The sequence below is a fragment of the Hydra vulgaris genome, chromosome 07 (assembly GCF_038396675.1).
Source record: "Hydra vulgaris chromosome 07, alternate assembly HydraT2T_AEP".
NCBI classification, from domain to species: Eukaryota; Metazoa; Cnidaria; class Hydrozoa; order Anthoathecata; family Hydridae; genus Hydra; species Hydra vulgaris.
The window spans coordinates 32241437-32266521 of NC_088926.1; the positions used below are offsets into that span (position 1 = coordinate 32241437).

Consider the following 25085-nt stretch of genomic DNA (forward strand, 5'->3'; position numbering starts at 1 on the left):
TGAATTTATACTTAACGTAATGACAAGCACGTGACCAGCTTTGTGGTCCAATGATACATTCTATAATTATTCCGAATTTCATCGTTATGGTCAAACAAGTGCGTCAATTTTAAAGCAAGTATGTAAAATTTGTAAATTAATTGTCAAAAAATAAGTAAATTATTATTGTATCAAAGTTTTTTTATCATTCAATAATTTTTGTTCGGTAATAATTCCTATTTCCATTCCTATTTTCGTTTTTTTATGCTTATATTCAATTCTATTTCAGCTTTCGTTCTTCATATAATTCCTAATTTTAGTTTTTATTCACGTTAACGAAATCAATTAATTTTACTTCTAATTTTACTTCACGTTAATGAAAATATTACAAGTACGTCATATCACGTGGTACCTGCTCTTAGCAATAACATGAGATTACATGAGACTACAACAATGAGATTTTATATATAAATACAAAATAAAAGATCTACCAAAACAATTATAAAATATGTTAATAATTTGCAAGCAACAATACTATTTACCAAGAAATAAGGCTTTGAAAAACAATGCTCTTTTTTCTAATAATTTATCCATATTATCTCTTGATAATTAAAATAATTAACAACAGAGCATTTTTATTCAAAATATTCTAAATATATCTTAATAGTTTTGATACCTCTGGATAATAAAAATTATCAAAAAGCATAGCATCATTATTCAATGTAAGTTTAAAATTTTTCTTATAATACTTTGTTACTTCAATAGCCTGATTACTAAGACATAATTTTAGCATTATTGTATTTTGAAATAGCCTTGTTCTCATTTATAAATAAAAAAAATAGATATTTGAAAAATTAATGAATTATTTACGTATTTTAGCATAAAGAGAGAGACTCTCCCCCCCCCCCCCTCTCCATGCTAGTCATGCAAGTTAAAGTGTATACTTCAATAATATTATTGTATATATTTTTATATTTGTATAGTATACTGTCTTCTCCGTTTAACCAGCGCTTTCGCGCTTAAGTCATTTTGCGCTCGCCCACACGCCCGCAAAAACTTTGGCGAGCGCATAAAAAAAGCGCTTGCCAAAAAAAAAAAGTATTTTGTTTTCAATCGCAGCAAAACTTTTTTGTTCGTTTGTCCAACTTTTATTAAATAAGGCCTTCTTTTACCAGTTTTTTTTTAAATTAATCTAGTATTTATTCAAAACATTTTTTTCGCTATTTTTCCATGCTTTATATAAGGTTACTTTCTATATATATATGTTTGTGTGCCACAAAATTTGAAATCAATTTTTGAAAGCTTTTTTCTCAACCAATTTTGCTCAAATTTTGCACACTTAATCATTTTCGATGACAATACAAGGAAATGGAAAAATTTGACCAAAAAAAGTTAATTAAGTTAACAAAAATTTAATTTGTATTTCCCCATACATTTTATTTATTTGATATGAATTGCGTATTACGTCACAAAAATCATTGATTTGCAAATTATTTGCAGTTTCGAAGACATTAAAGCGCAGCGATTCAAAACCTATCGTTTTTTAAGTCTTAAGTTATTAAGTTAAAAAACAAAAATTTAAAACGCGCTACTTTTTCCATGCTTTATATAAGGTTACTTTCTATATATATATGTTTGTGTGCCACAAAATTTAAAATCTTTTTTCTCAACCAATTTTGCTCAAATTTTGCACACCTAATCATTTTCGATGACAATACAAGGAAATGGAAAAATTTGATCAAAAAAAGTTAATTAAGTTAACAAAAATTTAATTTGTATTTCCCCATAAGAACACTGAATTAATAAAAAAAAATTTAAAAACGTAACAGTAATTTTTCCTTCTACAAAAGATAACAAAAAAAGAATTTCTAGGCCCAATAGAATTCTGCTTGCATAAAGCATGGATTTGAAAAAAGAATTTTTTTTTGATTTACTAGTTTTTTAATTTAAATAGCAGGAAAAAGAAATTTTTTAAATCGGACAGGCTAACTTATAATTGACCATCCCGCCAGCGCTTTTTTGTGCGCTGGCATTAATTTTCAAAAGGAGAAGACTGAGTATAGTATAGATAGTATAGATACAACTATAAATTAATATAGTATGGATACATTATATAGTTTTGAAGTATGACAATAACTAGTTATTAAGTTAACTTAAGTTATTTGATAACTGTATGATATATCCATACTAAGGTCGCTCTCCTTGTTTTAGCTAGGCTATGAGAGAGTTTTTATTTAAAAACAAATTTATTTTGCAACACGTTTTTTGATTAGAGAATTTCGTTATATAATCTTTCAAGTTAAATTCCGCATTGGCTTTAGTAGGAAAACACTACACAGGTTATTGATCTTAAATGCCACATATATTTAATAAAAAATGGAATAAAGTAGCGAATATCAAATAAATGTGTCTATCTGAAAACTTATATAGTTCTTTTTTAATTATTTAAGTTATAGTAGTTTTTAAAATATCGGTAAAGCATTTACACTTCTATATATTCGGTATTAACTACTTTTATTCCTTTTGGATTAAAAATATGCAAAATTTAAGATCTATAACATGTTGTATTTTCCACCTATATCCTATATACCGTGTTTTCCGCCTCTACCCTATGTAGGATTTACCATATGAAACCCACGTGGGACAAAGTAATAATTTTCACATGGGTTTCATATGGAAAAGCTACGCGTATTTCCATGTACGCTTTTTCACTGGGAATAGCTGCATTCCAGACCAGAAATAGACGCTTTTTTAGTAGGTCTAATTTCCAGACCTTGTGTCATTCATAATGAGTCTGTAATATACCTGCTATGGTTGATGATACCTGGGCGTCAATCACTAAATGGGGTTGTAACTGTAAATTTAAAAGCAAATAGCAAGTGCTTAGATACTACCCAAACGGCACACCTAGTTTTTCGGAGTTAAATCCTGTATAATAGACACCTGTTATTCACAATCCAGGCGTTAGCCAAAAACACTTGTACATTATGGACAGTTTACTCGAGTTTAACACGTGCTTTTTGAAGTTTTAAAGTCAAATGCCGCATGATTTTATCAGTGGTTTCACATTTCTTACGGAAATTAATTATTATATAAAACTACGTGTCTGTAACGGTGGAACCAATAATATTTTAACTGGTGTTTATGGAAAATAGTCGTCGGTATACAAGGGAAATGCACTAAGTCCATTTTTGGCAGTGTGGAGATATTTATACCACTATTTAGTACTTTAAATTCTCTATCATTTGATATACTACACAAGTTTAATAAATCAATTATTAACGAGTAATTAAGATTTTTTATTTCAACTATTACATAAAAACTTATTTGCTCATTATATCAAAATGACGTTTTTGGACTTGGTGCACTTTCCCTTGTATACCAACAGAAGCCAAGCGTAACTTTTCTCTGAGATGTGCCGGCTGTGTATTGATTTTTTGTAAAAATGCATAAGCTTAAAAAAAACCCTCAATCCTGGACGTTTTTATAAAAAGTTCATTTTTTTTATTTTTTTTTATTTTGCGCGAAGCTTTTGTCGAGATAAGACGCTCTTTTTCTTTAAAAAAAAATGACTAAAAGTTTAACAATCACGCAAAGGAAAGAACTCCGAACCTGATCTTCCATAAGGCACGTAAGGCCATGGCCTAGGGCCCCCAATATTTACGGGGCCCCTAATTTTCAGCTTTTAATACTTTTTTAGCCCATCAGAACTTTTCTGACGTAACAGCAGAATTTAAAAATATTTATTTCATTTAAAAATATTTAGGTAAAAAAGAACTAAAATGTTTTTAAATATACCTCTATGTTTTACTCAAAATTCTCAAAAACCTTATGTTCTGTTGCATTTCGGAATTAAAATTATGAACATATGGTCCACAACAGTCCGAAAAAACAATTAACTCATTTTATCAAGAGCTTTTGGCCAAATGTTTACTTAAAAAAGTATAACAGTTATGACTTATAAAGGTCGCCATTTAGCTGAATCAGAAATTCAGAACTTCATAGATGAGCTAGAAAACAGTAAAAATGAAGATTATGAAGATGATTTGTTGATTTACACTTATACATTAAGTTTATTTTTCTTGTCTTGAATTTTTATGATATTTTAAGTTTAAGATTTAAATTTTAAGTTGTGATTTAATTTTTTCTTTAACCTCTTTCTATAAATAATTTTTTATGTGTAAAAAAGAACTGAAACGCTTTCAAGATGATTTGTTTCGATTTAAGCGGTAAAATCTGTACATTCAGTAAACATATTATAACTTCTCTTCCGACGCTTATTGGCTTTTAGGATTACGGTAATCCTAAAAGCCAATAATTGTAAGCTGTATTTCCGGTAATCCGATGACCTTTTGCTAGCCTTTTGCTTTTTTCGTTCAACCAGAGAGTGAATATAAATATTACTATTTTAATCCCTATATATTCTATATTGAGCTATTGGAAATGTTTCCGAGAAAATATCCGTCTGGATCCTCTAAACATATAAGAAAAGAAGAAAAATTTGTCCACGAAAAACCAAAATGCATGTCATTGGATAAATTTGTTGTTTGTAGTGCTCCTGATGAAGAAATTGCTCCTCATGAAGAAATTGCTTTTCATGAAGAAATTGCTCAGTTTCATGAAGAAAATCCTCCTGTTGAAGAAATTACAGTTGATAAAGAAATTGCTTTAGAAGAAGTAATTGCCTTTGGAGATCCCTGTTCAATGAATATTGAATATTCACCAGTAACATTGCAAGATAAGCCTGATAACTTGGATGATCCTGCTCTGTGGCCTCCTATGAGTTCAACAATTCAAGAATATTTTGTTCTTAATCCACTAAAGCAAAATGTAGAATTTATATCTGATTCGGGACGACAAATTGAAAAAAAAGTTAGAATGTGTTCAAAGAACAACTTTTTCCGCCTAAAAAATAATGGTGAAAAGATTTAACGGGAATGGCTCATATATTCTTCAAGTTCAAAATCAGTATTTTGCTCTCTGCAAGCTTTTTGGAAACATCGATCAAGGTCTTTGCACCACTGGATTCAGAGACTGGAAGAATGTCACATCAAGACTAGCAAGTCATGAAACGTCACTTTTGCATCGTACTAGTGTGTGCCAACTGTCTCAACTTTCCAAAACCGCTGGGCGTGTTGACAGCCAAATGGCACAACAAAATCAAAATGAGCGTGCATACTGGAGAGATGTTATAATGCGTGTTGTTGAAGTATTAAAGTTTTTGCACAACGAGGTTTGGGTATTTTTGGCGATAATGAAACCTTTGATTCTGAACAAAATGGCAATTTTTTAGGTTTATTAGAGTTAATTAGCAAGTTTGATCCTTTCTTAGCAGGCCACATTGGTGAACATGGAAATAAAGGAAAGGGCCATGTTAACTATCTGTCCTCTCAGACTGTAGTAGGAATCTTAAAATTAATGTCTTCTAAAGTCCAACAACATATTGTTAAAGAAATTCAGGAGGCAAAGTACTTCGGAATCATCATAGATTCTACACCAGACATAACACACATTGACCAGCTGTGTTTGGTGGTGAGATATGTGAATTTGCAGTCTGTTCCAGTAGAACGATTTCTGACTTTTGTTCCTATCCACAATCACGGTGCAAAACATTTATATGAAGTAGTAACCAAAATATTTCAAAAACTTGGAATAGATCTCCAATATTGTCGTGGACAATCCTATGACAATGCAAGTAACATGACTGGAAGATACTCTGGGTTGCAAGCAAGATTAAAAGCTGCATATCCTCTAGCAGAATTTGTTCCCTGTGTTGCTCACTCTCTTAATTTGGTGGGAGTGAATGCAGTGGAGTCGTGTAGAGCTGCAACTGCTTATTTTAAATTTGTGCAAGCATTGTACACATTCTTCTCAGCTTCTCCACGTAGTTGGGAACTATTCACTTCCAACATTAAAAACGTAAAAGGAAAACTAACTTTAAAATCGTTTTCTGGAACCAGGTGGTCAGGTAATGCAGATGCGGTTCGAGCGTTAAGGAAAGACTACGATGCCATCACTTTAATTTTGACGCAAATGGTTCATAATGAAACGGAAAAAGACAATACAAGATTTGAAGCAAACTGTTTGCTAAAGAAAATCAAATCTTTTGAAAATGTATTATTAACAATAATCTGGCACACATTGCTTCAAAGGATCAATAAGGTCAATAAAACACTGCAGTCATACTCTTGTAACCTATCAACCATTGTCCCATTGTATGATTCACTTATAGAATTTGTTCAGAATGCGAGAGAAAAATTTGAGAAGTTTGAAATAGAGGCGCAAGAAGTGTATAAAGTAGAAATATCATATACTGCATCTCGCAAGAGGCGGATACCTAAGTCCAAAACTTTCGATAAAAGTCAATCTGAAGAAGCTCAACTTCAAACACCAGAGGTTAAAGCTTCAAAAAAGTTTCGGGAGTTGTATGAAAAAGATGTAGACGACGACTTCAAAGACGAGTTTTTGCATTTTACAAATTTTGTACCCAACATCAACAACCCTAATGAAAGGCTACAATTAATAAAGGACAGTGACATTTCGCACACATTTCCAAACGTGGAAACTGCTCCAAGGATTTTTTTATCCATTCCCGTGTCAAATTGTTCTGGCAAAAGATCATTTTTAACTCTAAAAAGGATTAGGAACAGGTTACGATCTTCAATGTCTAGTGAAAGACTATCTGGATTAGCATTAATATCTATCGAAAGCGAAGTGACAAAAAGTCTGGATTTTGAAGGGATTTTGAATGAATCTATGTATAAAAAATCAAAGAAAAAATATACTAATTTGGATACATGTAAGTTTTAACTGTCTAAATTCTAAATCCCTCAGGGTTCAATAAATGACGGCACATTTATTCGTTCACACAATTTTTCAACACAGGGGCCCCCAAATTTTACTGTGCTTATAGTCCGTGCTGTTCTAGATCGGGCCCTGAAAGAACTATTAGAAGCCCATGAAAATACTTTATTAAAAATCTTTGGAGAGAAAATTGACAAACTTGAAGGAAAAATAGAGCAATTAAAAAACGAAAACATATTATTAAAAAATTAAATTGCTTTAGTAAACAACGGGATGAACTTTCAAAACAAATATTATGAAAAAACCATAAAGGAAACAAGCGAACTTAATGAAAATCTAAAAAATCACATCAAAGAAAATGAAAAAAAAATTCAAGCGAACTTTTTATCGACAAAATTGCTGAATTAGAAGATCGTAGTAGGAGAAACAACTTGAGTTTCGAAGGTTTTGAAGAAAAAGAAAACGAATCATGGGAAGAAAGCGAGTCGAAAGTAAAGTATTTTATTAAAGAAAAATTAAATATAAAACACGTCATTCAAATAGAAAGAGCCCACAGAACTGGAAAAAAAAAAGAATCTGAACAAAAAAAACAATGAACAATAGTTATAAAGTTCCTAAACTATAAAGACAAAGAAGAAATATTACATCATTATAAACGACTAAAGCTTTGGAATGAATGGATATATCTCAATGACGACTATAGCGAAAGAACGATTAAAAAAAGAAAAATACTCTTTGCAAAAGCTAAAGAATTAAGATCCTCAGGTAAGTATGCAAAAGTAGTAAATAACAAACTGATAACACGCGATTAATAATTACAATAACAAAAAAAATTCGTTTTCGGTCTTTGAGATAGATAACTTCCAGACATGGAGCAAACTCCAAACATTAATATGTTTATACTTATGTCAAATAAGGATGCTTTGCAAAAACTTGCGATGATTGGGGCTTGGGAACAAAAAAGCCCCAAAATTTTAATCCCCCTGCCTCAAACGTGAGAGCAACAAGTTGATGAAAAATTTTTTGTACTTTTTTCAACTAGACTTATATTCATCGATAAATTTTAAATTTCATTGTAAAATATTTAAGTGTTCAAAAATTATGACCATTTAAGTTTAAACCCAGTTTTCTTTCATTTAAACCAGTTTTCTTTCATTTAAGTTTAAACCCAGTTTTTCAGTTTTCTGTTTTTCTAAAGATGGCGGGTTAAAGATGGCGTCTTAGTTAAGCACGTGTCTTAAAATCTGTATATTCTATGATATATTTCGTTCCTTGTGAATTGTATTATAAAAAATATGGCTGCAACAGTATCAGAAATAAAGAAAATGCTGACTCAAATGTTCAATGAATACAAAAAAGAAATTGAAAAAATACTAAAACAACAAGAAAAAAACTTTGTTGACACTCTGAGTTCTAATTTGAAAATAATAAACGATCGATTGGGATTGATTGAAAACAAATCTGCTGATAATGCAAACAAAATAAACAAACTAGAAAAAGAATTAAATGAGTTAAAGGAAAGTCTAAACTTTCATGAACATTTAATTGAACAGAAAGTCAAAACGGTAAGTAACAACTTAGAGAAAGAAAGCCCAATACAAAATATTAATGAGAAAAATAGAATACTAGAAGATCGCTCAAGACGAAATAATCTTAGAATTGAAGGGATTACGGAAAGTGTTAACGAAACCTGGGATGAGACCGAAGATAAAATTATTTTCTAAAACTTTGGAAGTGAATGAAGTAGAGATCAAACGAGCCCATCGCACAGGGTATAAAAAAGACGGAAAAACAAGAACTATAATTCTAAAATTACTAAGATTTAAAGACAAAACAAAAATCCTGAAAGAAGCCCACCGACTCAAAGTTCTGAACATTTATATAAACGAAGATTACTCTCGAGAGACTTCAGTTATAAGAAAGAAGCTATTTTCAGAGGCGAAGCTAAGGAGAGAAAACGGAGAGAACGTCGCTGTAAGGTACGACAAAATTATTAAATTCAAAAGTGATTTTACCAAGACAGATCTAAGTAAGTAAAAATGTTAATTTTCGTTTTCAAAAATACATTTTTATTTTTTATAATACAAATGGCTGACAAAACAAATAAAACAAAAACTTTTAAGTTTTTTGATAAAAATAATTCACTGTTTTGAATAAAAATAAAGATCCTGATATAAATCTTTTGAATGAAAATGAAATTGACTCTTGTTACTTTAATGTTGAGGAAGTATCTTGTTATTTTAACTCAACGCAACCATTATTTTCGACATTACCCTCAACATTAGAAGTCTTAAAAAAAACTTTGAAAATCTTAAAGCTATGTTACAAAGCATAAACCATGAATTCAAGGTAATATGTCTTTTAGAAACTTGGTGTCAAATTGAAGATTCTGTTACCTCGAATCTCCAATTACTAGGATACAAATCAATTCATCAAACCCGAGTTGGTGGCAGAGGAGGCGGAATATGTTTTTTAATTCATAATTCAATTTATTTTCAAAAATCAGAAAATCTTAGTAATTGTAATGCGGAATGTGAGTCGTTAACTATAGAGCTACTGATTCATAACAAAAAAAGTGTTTATTTAACCGCAATGTATCGACCACCTATCGGAAATATAACAACGTTTGAAAACTATTTAGAACAGTTTTTAGTAAGCGTTAGAAATAAACAAATATATTTAATGGGGGATTTTAATATAAACCTTTTAAACCTAAAAAATGATAATAAAGTCGAACACTTTCTAAATCTCCTCTATCAGCACAATATTTTACCATTAATTAATAAACCAACTCGCATAACTCGTCAAACTGAAACTCTCATTGACAATATTTTTACTAATAACTTCTCGAAAAATCACACTCAAAGCGGAATCATAAGAACTGATATAAGTGATCATTTCCCAATTTTTTCACATCAAATTCAATATACAAAGAAAAATCAATCAAGGAATCAAACAAATTAATAAGCGTTACAAAAAGAAAGATAGATAAAAATACCATTGAAACCTTTCGTAACTATCTATCACTGGTAGATTAGGATCAACTCATCAACTACGAAGACGCAAATAACGCTTATGAATATTTTAACTTAGAGTTCAGTGATGCGTATGAAAAAGCGTTTCCAAAGCAAGAAAAAATAATTAAACTTAAAAGCTTACAAACTCCATGGATTTCCAAAGGTCTTACTAAATCTTCCAAAAAAAACAAAGACTGCATGAAAAATACTTAAAAAAAAACACTTACGAAAATAAAAACAAATACAAAAATTATAAAAACCTTTTTGAAAAAATAAAAAAACAAGCAAAAAAAAAATTATTATTCTAATATATTGCAAAACAATATCGGAAATAACAAAAAAACATGGGATGTTATAAAAGAAATATTAGGAAAAAAAAAGATTGACTCCAGTGTATTACTTGGTAATACACTACCTAAACGTTTAAATACTAATGATAAAAACATATTTATCATTGATAAAAAAGAAATTGCTGAAAGCTTTAACAATTTTTTTATAAACATTGGAAAGACGTTAGCAAATAAAATAACTCAAAGTAAAAAACTATTTAAATCACACTTAAAAAAAGTAGACTTTACAATGGATGAGTATGACTTATCTCCTGATGAGCTTTGAAATGCTTTTGAAACCATACAGTCAAGAAAAAGTTCTGGTCTCGATGACATTGACTCTAAAGTCGTTAAAAACGTTTATGACGTTATTGAGTATCCCCTAATGTATATCTTTAATCTCTCATTAAAAAATGGAGTTTTTCCTGACCGCCTAAAATTAGCACGCGTTGTTCCAGTATTTAAAAGCGGAGATGACTCGACTTTATCTAACTACAGAACCATCTCCATACTCCCATGCTTCTCAAAAATATTGGAGCGCATAATGTATAATAGACTCTTTACATACCTTCAAAATCATAACATCCTCTACAAAAACTAATACGGATTTAAAAAAGGCCACTCAACTGAACATGCTGTAATAAAATTAGTTAACGAAATTTTAAGTGGCTTCGACAAAAACAAACACACCCTTGGAGTATTGATCGACCTTTCAAAGACTTTCGATACAGTGAACCACGAGATCCTTCTATATAAAGTTTGTAATTATGGTATAAAAAATAAAAATTTAAAATGGTTCAGTTGCTATCTAAAAAACCGTAAACAAGCCTTATTTTACAATAAAACATACACTCCCCTTGAAATCGTCACATGTGGTGTTCCCTAGGGGTCTATTCTAGGACCTCTGCTTTTCCTAATCTATATAAATGACAGTATTTTATCTTCCAGTATATTGAACTTCATTCTTTTCGCAGATGACACTCAAGCTTTCTATACCCACTCTAACATTACTACACTTTTTAATACAGTAAATCAGGAACTTGAAGAGTTGAGCGATTGGTTTAAAGCAAACAAACTTCCTGTCAACATTGAGAAAAGTAATTATATCTTTTTCACAAAACCATACAATTCAGACAAACTACCTTTAAAACTTCCACATATTCTATTAGACAAAGTTAGACTAAATCGAGCGTTCTCAGTTAAATTTCTCGGGGTATTCATAGATGAACATATTAGCTGGAAAGACCACATTAATATATTAAAAAACAAAATATCTAAAAACATTGGAATTATGCATCAAACCAGATATATTTTAAATAATGCATGCCTTAAAAGTTTTTATTTTGCATATATACATAGCTATATTAACTACTGCAATATTGCCTGGGCTAGTACCTACCAATCAAAACTAGATTTAATATATAAAAAACAGAAACAAGCATGCCGTATATTAACCAACGCAAATAGAAATGCTAATTTTAAACATTTAATGAAGGAACTGAGAGTTTTTAATATCTACGAACAAAATATCTATTGCATTCTTCAGTTCATGTTTAAACTCAAAAATGATCTGGTCCCTGAAGTCTTCCATAACTTTTTTCTCCTTATTTATCACAAATATCAAACAAAATACTCTATCAAGAACTACTATTTTCCGAAAACCTCTTTAAGACAATCTAAATTCTCAATATCCAGCAGAGGACCCCAATTGTGGAACACATTTCTAATAAACAAAATAAAAACGATAAACTCATTCCAACATTTTAAATGCGTTGTAAAGGAACAGCTACTAGACCTCAACATTAATGAAACAATCTCTTATTTTTTAAATTTTTTCTTATTTTTAAAATTTTTCCCTTTTCAATTTAAATCTTCACTTTTTCTTGAAATTCTATTATATTACTTGCTTGGTTATTTAATGATGTTCATTGTAAAAGAAGTAAAAAAAAAATTATATGTATTATAAATATTTTATTATATTTGTATTTGGTTTATATTTTGTTTTATTTTGTCAACGACAAAAATGGGGCAAGATGATAAGACTATTGTCTTCTACTTGCTCCAGTCATATATTTCACGGTAAAATGTTGTACAAACTTATATTAATAATGACGAATATATATATAAAGAAAAAAAAAAAAAAAAAGCACCCCTCAATTTGAGGGGGTTACAAGTTTTACATTGTCATAATTTTTGAACGCTGAGAGATAATACTATACAACTATTGCTTATAAAGCTCGAATACTATGGAATTAATAACAATATGCTAAAATGGTTTCATATTTACTTATCAAATAGAAAGCAACTTGTTACCTCTAATGATGGCCTTCAAAGTGACTATATTGAAATAACCTGTGGTGTTCCACAAGGCTCTATTCTAGGTCTTCTTATGTTTTTAATTTATATTAATGATTTAAGTAAAGCATCTAATCTTCGGAGTATTATGTTTGCTGATGATACAGATTTGTTCTTTTCAAACAGTAATATTAATTAGCTGTTTTCTGATATGAATAAAGAACTTAAATGCGTATCTGAGTGGTTTAAATGTAACAAATTAACCTTAAACTTTGACAAAACAAAATAGATTCTGTTTCACCCTACATCTAAAAAACGTTTTTTACCAACAACCATGCCAAAAATCTTTACTCTTTATCATCGTCAGAAACACGCAATTTGTTTTGAAAATCGATTTACGCATTCTAGGTTTTTATTAATTAATATAAAAGTACTTAATATTTATGAAGTGAATGTATATAAAATATTATGTTTTATGTTTCAATGTAAAATTAATCCGTCATTACACATTTTTAATGATTTTATTACCTTAAAAATAAAAAATTAGTATACACTACGAAGTGATAATTCACTCTATGAACCCTTGTGTCGAACAAAATTCAATAAGTTCTGCTTATCGTGCACCTAATCTCTGGAACAAAATCATTTTACCTAATTTTGATTTATCAATTACCTTCCCAGTCTTTAAAAAGAAATTAAAAGAATTCATTCTTTTTAATGACAATATTTTGAAATACTTTTAAAAATAAGAAAATTATATAAACACGCTCTTTTGTTTTTGTATTTTGTCTTTTTATTTGTTTTTATTTATTAATAGCTTAAGTTATATTTTATTATAGCGTCTTATGGTTCTGGCGACAAGATCATTAGACCTTCTATCAGATACCAAGTTTTTATTTAAACTTTCTCTTTTGTTATTTTATTTTTAATCTTATTGATGTGGTGATTATATTCTCTATTATAATTTATTAAAAGTATACAAATTCCGGTATTTGTAAGTGTAAAACTTTATATTAAAAAAAAAAAAAGAGGAAAATTTATACGTACAAAATGTATGTATTTATGTGTGTATATATATGTATGACCTCTGCTACTCAATTTTTGAGTAGTACTTTGGTACTCAAACACTTGAGTAGTACTTCTACACAACACATGGGTAATTTCGTTACACACTCAACTCAGCGCAAGAATAGTCCATCGGTTCGCGAAAAATGTTGGTCAATATCGTACGCTGCTTTGGGTTAGTTAGCATGGAATTAAAATTAAAATAATATAAAAAATATATTTAGTGGAGTTCAGTCTCTTTTAAGTATATTTTAAGTACATGACACCGCCATACCCCTTGTAGAATCGCCTCTGGTTACATTCCTGTAATCCAAATGACATTCTTATTATACTTGACAGCCCTTGCTGAAAACAAAGAGATAAATAGCTACTATAATATAGTAGCTATTTATCGCTTATTTTCAGCAAAGAGATAGTCTCTTCGCTGTCTCTTCGCTGAAAATAAGCGATCATTGTTATGAGATATTTTATAATGACTGCAAAGTTGCGCACTCAAGTCGATATCCATAGCAACTAAAATGCTCATAAAAATGGATTTTTTAATTAAAAAAAGAGAAAATTTATGAAATTAATGTGAAGCAGTAATTTAAAAATAAATATGAAGTGCTAAAACATTTTATTAATACAATAATCAGTACGTTTAAATAAGTACAAACCGATGGAAGAAAAAAAATTTACTGGTGCCCCATTTGGAATTCAAAAACCAAGGTTCAACTTCTGTTTCTTATTTTAATTTAAGAAAAACATTAGAAAAAAATTTAAATAATATCAGAAAATATAATCTATCGAAGATATTATTTTAAATTTTTTTGATAAGTTCATTAAAAGCTTAAAAGAATACAAGTTTTGACAAGTCAAACTAATTTGTACGTTATTTAGCTTTTACTGAATTTGATTCTTGAAACACTTTTATTTACCTAGTGTTTGCTATTTTAATAAATATCTATTAAAATTTTTTTTGATCTTAATTCATGCATTATTGAAAATAACATAATGATTCAATCATTGATAGAACAATATTTGCACTGATTTAAAGTATATTCATTTCAATTTTTCTTTGTTTATAAAACACTGGGTTTCTAAATGATTTTGATCTATTTCATAGCCTACTTAAATTACATGGCCTGATTTGTTGCATTTTTCATAAAAAATTAAGAGGCCTGTTTTTTTACGGTTTATATATAAAAGCTTAAGTTCTTGTTATGGTTAAGAGTCGTGTTTGAACTATGAATATTTTATTCCTGTTTTATTAAACTGGTTAAATAATATTTAGATTTTCTATGAGTAATTATTTTATGTGTTGCTGAATTTTTTTGCTAACTGATTGCCTGCTTCATTTTATTCTAACAACACAGAATACTGAAATAGGCTTTCAGATAGCTATATCAACACATACCAACATGCTACTAAAAATAACTTTGCATGTTGCTAAAACTACCCACAACTCTCCATTGGAAATATTTTTAAAGGTTTGTAATTTTGTATTTATTATAATTGCAATTATGAGGTATGAAACATGGATTTTTCTTTAGAATATTTACACTGCAAAACAATATTTTGCAATGTAAATACTCTATTATGCTGCATGTTTGAAACATGCAGCAATTAAAATGCAACAAATCAGGCCATTTATTTACAGTAGGTCAAGAAACATCAGGCATAGCAACTGTTTTAGAAATAATAGCTGTTAATAAAATTCTTAATTTTTCATTGTCTAATAAATGCCATCATATTTCTTTACCTAAATGGTTTCACAGTGGTAAAAATTACAAATTAAAAAACTATAATATAATAGAAAAATCATTGAATCTTTATAAAGAAGTTTTTTTTGTTTTTATGATTGTAGAGGTTCAAAAATTTATTCTTATGTTTAGAAATCCTCACCTAAAGTTTACATAACAGGTTCATGTTTGAAAAAACAAATCGACGAATGCGCTAAACTGAATTTAAAATAAGAGTTGTTGTTACCGATAACCATTCTACCAATGTTAATGCATTTTCATAGTTTTATAAAGCATGTAATAGAAATAGAAAACTATTTCTTTATCATCCAGTTTAGAATAGGAGTGTTTAAAACAAACTTATTATTTGATATACTCCGTTTTATAAAAAATGTAACAAACAACTTGTTAGACGCAAAATAATGTTGAAGTTACTGCTGGTTACATTGCAGAAAATATATTTCTTCAAGTTTATTAAAAGATCAGTTATTAAACAGGCAAGAAAAAGCAAAAAAAATTACCTATCAAGTCACATATCTTGGAAACAACAATCAAGTTGTCAATTTTACATTGGCAATATTTGACGAAACAGCTGCAGCTGCAATATAGAGTTATTTTCCTGAAAGAAATGTTGCAGCACAATTTTTATTATTGTTTTACAAGTTATTTATTATACTTAATTCAAAGCAGAAACTCAATTCATCCAATCAAACTCAGCAATGCTGCTTTGAAAGGTGATAACGAACCCATACTTTTTAGAGAAATTGTAAATTTTACTAAAATTTGATCAAAAGGAAATTTGATAAATTCTTTACATTAACCTAACAAACTTCTTGTGCTCTAATTACAGCACTACAAGTAGTTGTATCTCTTATGAGTGATTTGCTTGGAGAAAGCTTTACAGTTGTTCTTACTTCTAATTTACAAATTGATCCTTTGGAGCTAGGTTTTAGTAAGTATAGTTAAATGACCAGTGGCAGACTTTTTGTAAGTCTTTTAGAAATATGCATTAGTAAAAAAATTTTGGCAGATTTTCCCAGAAAATATTTATTTAAAATTTAAAAATCCTTAAAAAATATTATGCAAGATATTGCTTAGTTGTCTTCATAAATACTAGTGTCAGCTTTCTGAAAATAGCATAGATATATACACAAAAGAAAGTAATATTGTTAAAAAACTAACAAAAAGATTTTAATGTTAAATTTATGATCAATACACATTATTTTATACAGAGAACCTATATATTCAATTCAACCTCTCTCTAATTTTTTTTGTCATCTTTTTAGTATTTTATATGTTATTTCTCCTATTCTAATCAAACATTGCAGTCATTCTTTTTCAATTAAGAATTTGGAGAACAAATTTTAAAGATTTGTTATAGCAGTGTCAATTTTACTAGTGAAAAACACCAAAAGTCAAAATCAAATATAGATCTTGTATTTTTTATAATATTTTTTATAGTAATTTGCAAAAAGAACTTACATATTCATTAAGATCAAGTGAAAGAACTCCAAAAAAGACAAAGACAAAAGAAATATTCCTAGTAAAAAGATATTTCTTCTTTTAATTTCAATTATAATAAATACAAAATTACAAACTCAAAATCTAACTATTATTAAAACCATTTTAATAAAATAAGAACAAAACATTTATAGTGCAAACACCATAGCGAAAATTAAGTTATTATACAGGAGCCATAAAAAAACTGGCCTCCTAATTTTTTGCAGAAAATGCAACAAATCAGGCCGTTTAATTTAAGTAGACCATGTCTATTTATATCCAGTTTTAATTTAAATGTATAGGTAAATTTTTTATTAATAAACACTTATAAAAGAGTTTATTATTTTTAAATATTAGACTTTAAGAGCCTCTGTTTTTCAAGGAGCAGGATAAATGCTAAAATAAATTATTTTAATTGCAGTTTTTTACTAAAGCTTATATAAGCTAATATATAAAAACAATCTAAATTTGTCAAGTTAAAGCTTAATGGTTTTAAAAAAGCTTTTTTCCCAAGTATTAGCTTTTGTATTTTAAATACTTTTTTGAAACTATTTTTTACACTTGGTAGCAATCTAAAGTATTTTTAATAAATGGTTGATTTAAAATTTTCATGTTTTTGGTTATCTCAACTATTATTATTATTGTTATTATTATTATCATTATTATATAGTTGCAAACCAATTAGTAGTGTACCAAGGATATAGCTAATAAATTTTAGCGTCAGAATTTTTTTACGTCATCATGTTTTTCTGTCACATACAACATTTTTTTAAGTCTTCCGTCAACTGATTTTTCACTCTTTAACTTTTCAGGCAATGCTTGCCTGGTTCTTATAAAGTGTGAGCAAAGTAATAAAAAAGTTTTAATTTTAAGACTTAATGACTGACGAATTAGTTCACTTAGTTTGTTTGATTTATAACTGCTGCCCACAATTTACAATGCTGCCCACCTGATTGTAAAGAAGGTGCTCACATAAACTGTACCTGTTCTAGAAAGAAATTTTTAACCAATTAGATTGTTTGTTTATAAAGTAAGTTAGCTCATATCAACTTAATATTTCAGATTTTGTGAAGTCAAAGATGTTAAAAGAAAATCACAAAAAAACTAACTAAAAACAATTAAAAATAAAAAAGAAGAAAAACAACAAAAAAACAAGCAACATAGTGAACAAAAATAGTGAATAAAAATTGTAAAGAACACAGCTCTGATAAAATTAACATTGTTTCTACTAAAAAACAAAGTCTTGAAATTCAAAAGAAATGTAAAAATATCTAGATATTTTTAATACTTGATTTAAAAGTATTAAATATAGGATTGGTCTAAGGGAATTCCAGACATGCAGATAAGTACTGCAGCATTGTCTGGTGGAGGGCTTATACATAAAAACAAAATTAAATTGTTAACTGATTACAAAAAAATTTGAAAGGCAAGTGAAAAAGTTATAAATACATTTCCTACTTAGTTTAATAACTACTACCTAACAAATTTTATAACCTGCATATTTTTTGATAGGCAAAAAGATTTTACCCAACGCACTGATGATTTACCACTCTAACATCTAAACACATTTTTGGATGAAATGTCCAAAATCAGTAATATGAAATAGACTTGCAGAAGCAATCAATCTTAAAATTAACTCTTTTTTACCTAGGCCCAAATTAGTGAGCCACTTGTTTGGATAATAAGGTAGTAAAATTTTACAAATCAGTATTATGGCTATCAAATAGTTTAGACTTTAGTACCATATCTACCAGCAGCTAAAAATTTTTATAAATGCTTCTTAAAATAGTCAAATGGTTTACAACTGTCAATTAAATCCGTAGAGCGTCATCATAGTCCCAGGGCAAAGGAGTCCAAAAACCTTCTAAACTTGTTTAATTAATTGTAGGAGCAATATTTTTTAGTTTAACATCAAAGTTAAGCATACTCATATAAAAGAACCAAGACACATTCTTTAGCAGCTGTGGTGCAGTGGTTAGAGCTGATGCTTAAGAATCATCAGGCATGTGATTCGATGCCAGCTCTGGCTTTATTTGCTGCAATGATATTTTTTAAATATGTAATACTTTTTTGCAGTGCTCTGTGATAAGATTCTAAGGACTTCTTGAACTGTCTTAAAAGCCACAAAATCAAAAAAGCAGCATGTTTAATGTCATGTTTAAATGTATTTTTTTAAAATAAATATCCATAGTTATATTTAGATTGTATCTTGTATCTTGATGTTATTTATCAATACTGATTATTTAAATTACTATGATTTGTTTATACTATTCATTGAATTTGCTTTAATAGGTTCATCATATCACTACTAAGCTAAATTAGCATAATAAGCACAAGTATATATGCAAATAGGCGTATTACATAGGAAATTATAGTTATAAAATTGAAATGTTTAATTTCAAATTATAAGAAAATTGTGTACACAGTATGCTGTACTATGTATACTTTTTTATATCCTTGTACTATGTATACTTTTTTATATACTTGTACACTGCATACTTTTTTTATATACTTGTACTATGTATACTTTTTTTATATAAAAAGAGTAAAGTTGTTAGTAAAATAAATAAGAATAGTAAGTGAATGCAAAGCTGTAAGAGTTCAGAACCTTTAATGAATATTATTAAGTATTGCTAGCCCTTATCACATATCTTGTCCAAACAACTTGTTTCTTTGGTTAGTGATCTTGTTCATCAAGATTTATATTTTTTAGTCACAGGGTTGAGAGAAGATTGTAATAATAATAAAAAAAAAAGAGTATCCTCTACTATAGCAGCCTTTTTGATCTTGGAAAGGGAAATATGCAAAATGAAAAAAAAAGTAATAATAAATAATGTATATAGATCTATAGTTTGTTGTCTTTGGGAAGAGCGGAAAGAAAAAAGTGATTCTTACGCCAACACATACGTCACTTTTAATTACTTTTGACTTTCGTTCAACATTTGCATGTTGGACGAAAGTAAAAACCATTAATTTAATTACAAATAAATAGTTTTTTAAAAAAACCACAAAAACGCAAATTTAATTGACCAGAATGTTTTAAAAACATTCTGAATGTTTTTAACAATATAAACAATGTTTTTATTTTTATTTTTTTTAATAAAATGTTTTTATTTTTAATTTTTTTAATAAAATGTTTTTATTTTTATTTTTTTTTACTGTAAATCATGCGCGGAGTGTTGCTACATCAACTATCTTATAGCCTGACCTGCAAGGGAGTGTTGCTACATCGACTGACGGTTTGGTTTTTTTTATATATATACATATATATATATATATATATTATACGTATATATATATATATATATATATATATATATATATATATATATATATATATATATACATATATATATATATATATATATATGTATGTATATATATATATATGTATATATATATTTAACCACTATTAAATAACCTCCTCATCTGTAGTGGCCTTCTCGGCCTCGAGGAGGTAAATAACAAGAGCAATAATAAATTAGTAAAAACTCTTGTCTAATTTTTTCCTTCTAAAAATTGTTTCAACATCAGTAGGTTCATCAGGAACCCTTATATTATACTTATAGGTTTGAAGTTGCTGGTATTCACCCAACAAGAAAATTACCTGGTACATTCACACAAGTTAGTTATGACAAAAAATCAATGTCACCGCTGGTAAGACAAAATTCTGATTAAGATTTCAATTTATTAGTTATTTATTTAAATCAGGTGTTTAAAAGATTTTTATGCTAGATTAAAGAAAACTAAGATATTTCTAAAAGATACTTAACGAAAAGTAACCTTCAGTTCCAGAATAAAAAAGCCTGGAGAAAAAAAAAAATAAATATAAAAAAAAGAAATTTATTTTTATTTAATAACTTGTTTATTTATTTAGTTTTTAATGTTATTGTTATTATTATTATTATTATTGTTATTATTATTATTAATATTGTTATTACTTTTACTATTATTATTATTAATTTTTGTTATTACTATTATTATTATTATTATTATATTATTATAATTTTATGATTGTAAATTTAGGAAAAATAAATATCTTGTTGTTGTTGCTGTTGTTACATATATATATATATATCTATATATATATATATATATATATATATATATATATATATATATATATATATATATATATATAGATCTATAGTTTGTTGTCTTTGGGAAGAGCGGAAAGAAAAAAGTGATTCTTACGCCAACACATACGTCACTTTTAATTACTTTTGACTTTCGTCTAACATTTGCGAGTTGGACGAAAGTAAAAACCATTAATTTAATTACAAATAAATCATTTTTAAAAAAAACCACAAAAACTCAAATTTAATTGACCAGAATGTTTTAAAAACATTCTAAATGTTTTTAACAATATAAACAATGTTTTTATTTTTATTTTTTTTAATAAAATATTTTTATTTTTAATTTTTTTAATAAAATGTTTTTATTTTTATTTTTCTTTACTGTAAATCATGCGCGGAGTGTTGCTACATCGACTATCTTATAGCCTGACTCGCAAGGGAGTGCTGCTACATCGACTGACAAATAGCCTGACCTGCAAGGGAGTGCTGCTACATCTACTATCTTTTAGCCTGACCCGCAAGGGAGTGTTGCTACATCGACTGAGGGTTTGGTTGGGGCAGCCAGTCTATCAATTAATAAAAAAAAATAATTCCGTTCTTGCATTTTAATTTTTACTTTTTGTCAACAAAATATGGAAAAAACTTTCGGACTACATCTACGGGTTGTATATATATATATGTATATATATATATATATATATATATATACATATATATATATATATATATATATACACATATATATATATAATTAGGGTGTGTCGATTTTTAATTTTTTTTTCAATTTCAAAAATGGAAAGGTTACTTTTGGTGAAAAATTTCATGGAGATTCCGAATCTGCAAAAAATTTTAAAAATGTCTTGCTGAGTGGGATAGCATTGTTTTGAATGGAAAAATGACTAAAATGTCATTTTTCCATTCAAAACAATGCTAACCCACTCAGAGGTAAAGGACAAAACGATAATTAAAAAAATATATTTTTTTCAACTTTTTGATTAACTCAATAATTGTTATGTTGAATTTTAAGAAAGTTGATCATTTGGTTCAAAAAGTCATAAAAATAAACAGAGAAAATGAGTTTTTGTGAAGGGTATTTTTACAAAAATTAGGCACTTTTTTCATATTTTAGACAAAGAATGTTACAGTAAAGTGTGTTGTTTTTTTCTTGTTTTTATTAAACTTTAAAAGTAAGGGGAGTTCATTTTTGTGGGGAATTTTATAGGGAATCTGAATCTGAAGAAATAAATAAAAATAAAATATGTCTTGTTGGGGGGAATGCTTAGTTTTCAACGAAAAAATGACTAAAATATGAATGAAAGAGAAAAAATGACTAAAATATGAATGAAAGAGAAAAAATTATAAATATATAAAAAATTTTTTTTTTTTGATTATTTGATAAACTCAATATAAGCTATGTTGAACTTTATGAAAATATCATATTTTGATAAAAAGTCATTAAAATAAACACATAATGGGAGCTTTTGTGAAGGTTGCTTTTAGAAAAATCAGTAGAATTTTTATATTTTAGACAGTGAATGTTATCGTAGGGTATGCTGTCAGAGGCGTAGAAAGAATTTTTTGGTGTTCGAGATAGGTAACTTCCAGACATGGAGCAAACTCCAAACATTTATATGTTTATACTTATGTCAAATAATGAGGGTTTGCGAAAAATTGCGATGATTGTAGGCTGGGAACAAAAAAGCCCCAAAATTTTTGCCCCCCTGCCCCAAACCTGAGAGCAACAAGTTGATAAAGTATTTTTTGTACTATTCTTAACTAGACTTATAAACGCTTATAGATAATACTATGAAACTTAAAATTTATCGATGAATATAAGTCTAGTTAAGAATAGTACAAAAAATACTTCATCAACTTGTTGCTCTCACGTTTGGGGCAGGAGGGACGAAAATTTTGGGGCTTTTTTGTTCCCAGCCTCTAATCATCGCAATTTTTTGCAAACCCTCATTATTTGACGTAAGTATAAACATATAAATGTTTGGAGTTTGCTCCATGTCTTGAAGTTACCTATCTCGAACACCAAAAAAATTCTTCCTACGCCTCTGTGTGCTGTCTTTTCTGAAACTAATAATAAGTCAAACACTTTCGATAAAACAAACAGTATATTATACACTAATACTTTTTATAATAAATATTATATAATAATGATATCTTTATTAAAATTTAGATATAATTAACAATTAATAGTTTATAAATTTTATTTAAAGTTTGAGTCCAACTAAGTTATATTAAGCATTGCTTATGCTCATAAAACCCCTACTGGTTTCTTGTGCTCTTATATATCCTACTCGCTTCTCATGGAAATATGTTTTTTCAAAAGGAATTCAATTTGAATAAAATATGCCTAGATCCCTCTAATGCAAACATGCAAACAAAAACTTTGAAAAAGTAACTTTAGGTGAACCACTTCTTGTTTTGTGAGACAAAATACTAAGTGATCTCGGCTGATCAGGCTTGCAAATACATAACTGTAACAACAATAAGATCTTGAGTGTTACTTGAAAATTTAATAAATCTTGAAATAGGTCCTGTTTCTCATTCCAGATGGGTCACTACAGCCAACCGTTTTTGTAGATTGTGGGTTTCAATTCATTTTCTAACAGAAAAAATGCTCAGAAATTTACATTTAATTATTGAATTTATAGTTGGTGTGCATTTTCCTTGCTGGTTTCAAAAAAAGGTAAAATATTCCTGGTTAGATGGACCTCTGCATATTTTATTCCAATTGAAACAACTAAATTATCTGAAAAAAAAAAGAGGTTGTTGCAATAGAATGAAAACTGTGAAGATATCTGCATGGTTTGTATTTAGTGAATGAATTATTCAGACTCTTTTTTTGTTCCAAAGAGGAATGAAAGTTAGGAGTGCAAAGGGTGCTAGAGAGGTAGGGTTGCCAGATTTTCACCAAGACAAACCTGGACAATAAAAATTTTTTTAAGAAAATAAAAATTTATTCAAAAACATAAAAAATTCATTGTAACAAAAAAACTTAATATATAAATTATTTATTAAGTTTTTATTATTATATAATATAATATTAATTAAAAAACGTCAATAAAATTAAAAAAACTTAAAATTAATAACACAAAAATAAAGGAACTAAGTATTTTTAATACAAAAGCGTGGAAATACATTATTAAAATACTCCTAATCATATTTACGGCTTGATCTTGCCTCCTTTAACAAATTTGTATTTTTTAATATGTATTCATGCATTTCGTAACAATTAAATGTAAAATTAACGACGCATTTTAATATTGCTTCTACTGTCTCCGGTAGTAACCGATTTCTTTCATCCGACCATTGAATTTCCATTAGGGAAAATATGCGCTCCACATTCACATTATGGCCAGGAATACAAAATAAATATTCACATATTTTAAAAATATCGATATATTGTTCTGCAAATTCAGTTTCCATTTTGGACAAAATAAAACTCCATTTTTCGGAGGTTAATTTCTGCGCCCATTCATTTCCTTCTCTATTTTTTTCTTCTGACATTATGGTTGAAACGGTTTGAATTTGGCTGAATAGGAACGTATCATTTAAAATTATATTTTTTTCTTTTAGGTAGTTAAAAGTTTCTAATACTTTCTCCCATTCTGGATTTTCTTTTAAATTCATCCATGAAAACACCGAATACTTTTTTAATGGCGTGATCCATTTGGTTAAATAAGTAACAAATGTTTCATAAAATTGAATTGTGTCATTATGAAACTGCTTAATTTCCACCATACTCGATAAACCAGATTCTTCATTTTTTCTTAAAATTGTTCTAACACTTGCCGGTAAAAATTTTGAATCACTTTTTTTTTCTACAATTTGTACAGTTACTTCTAAAACATCTAAAATTTCAATAACTGACATACAACATCTCTCAATTTTTAAAATTTGATTATGAACTGAGCTAGCTTGGCTATGTACAAACCAAAGATATGCCTCACTCAGAGAATTGTTAAAAAATTCCAGTAGTGATTTTGGTGGTTTCTCTTCGGGTTCTGATAAAAAAAACGATTTTAAGGCTTCAAATATCTTTAAAATTCTTTCTATTGCTGGCAAAAGCGAAAGCCATCTTGTTTTTGAATAAGAAAGCACTGCTTGGTATTCCAATTTAACGAATTCACAAAATTCTTTTAAACGTTCAGTTCTACCGGTATATATTGAAAAATAGTTGAATATTTTATAAACGATTGAGTCAATATCACAAGATAATTGACCAGTAGATATTTGCATAGTATTGTTTAAAATATGTGCAGGACAACCTATACCTTCAATATCGGT

The 25085-nt window shown here is 28.2% G+C and overlaps 1 protein-coding gene across 3 annotated transcripts in view; it reads left to right on the top strand.

Annotated features, from left to right (window-relative positions):
* Nucleotides 1–682: 682 nt before the first annotated feature.
* The window catches only part of LOC100215216 (ciliary microtubule-associated protein 2), a 34941-nt gene continuing 10538 nt past the window's right edge, over nt 683–25085 (top strand). The window contains exons 1-2 of one of the 3 annotated variants that reach the window (XM_065801652.1): nt 683–701; nt 20280–20367. In XM_065801652.1, coding sequence (XP_065657724.1) covers nt 700–701; nt 20280–20367 — 90 coding nt within the window. In that variant the 5' untranslated portion in view covers nt 683–699. Of the gene's footprint in view, nt 702–13237; nt 13314–13964; nt 14198–20279; nt 20368–25085 lie in introns of those variants that run through there. The other 2 variants (XM_065801651.1, XM_065801650.1) reach the window with 2 other exon arrangements.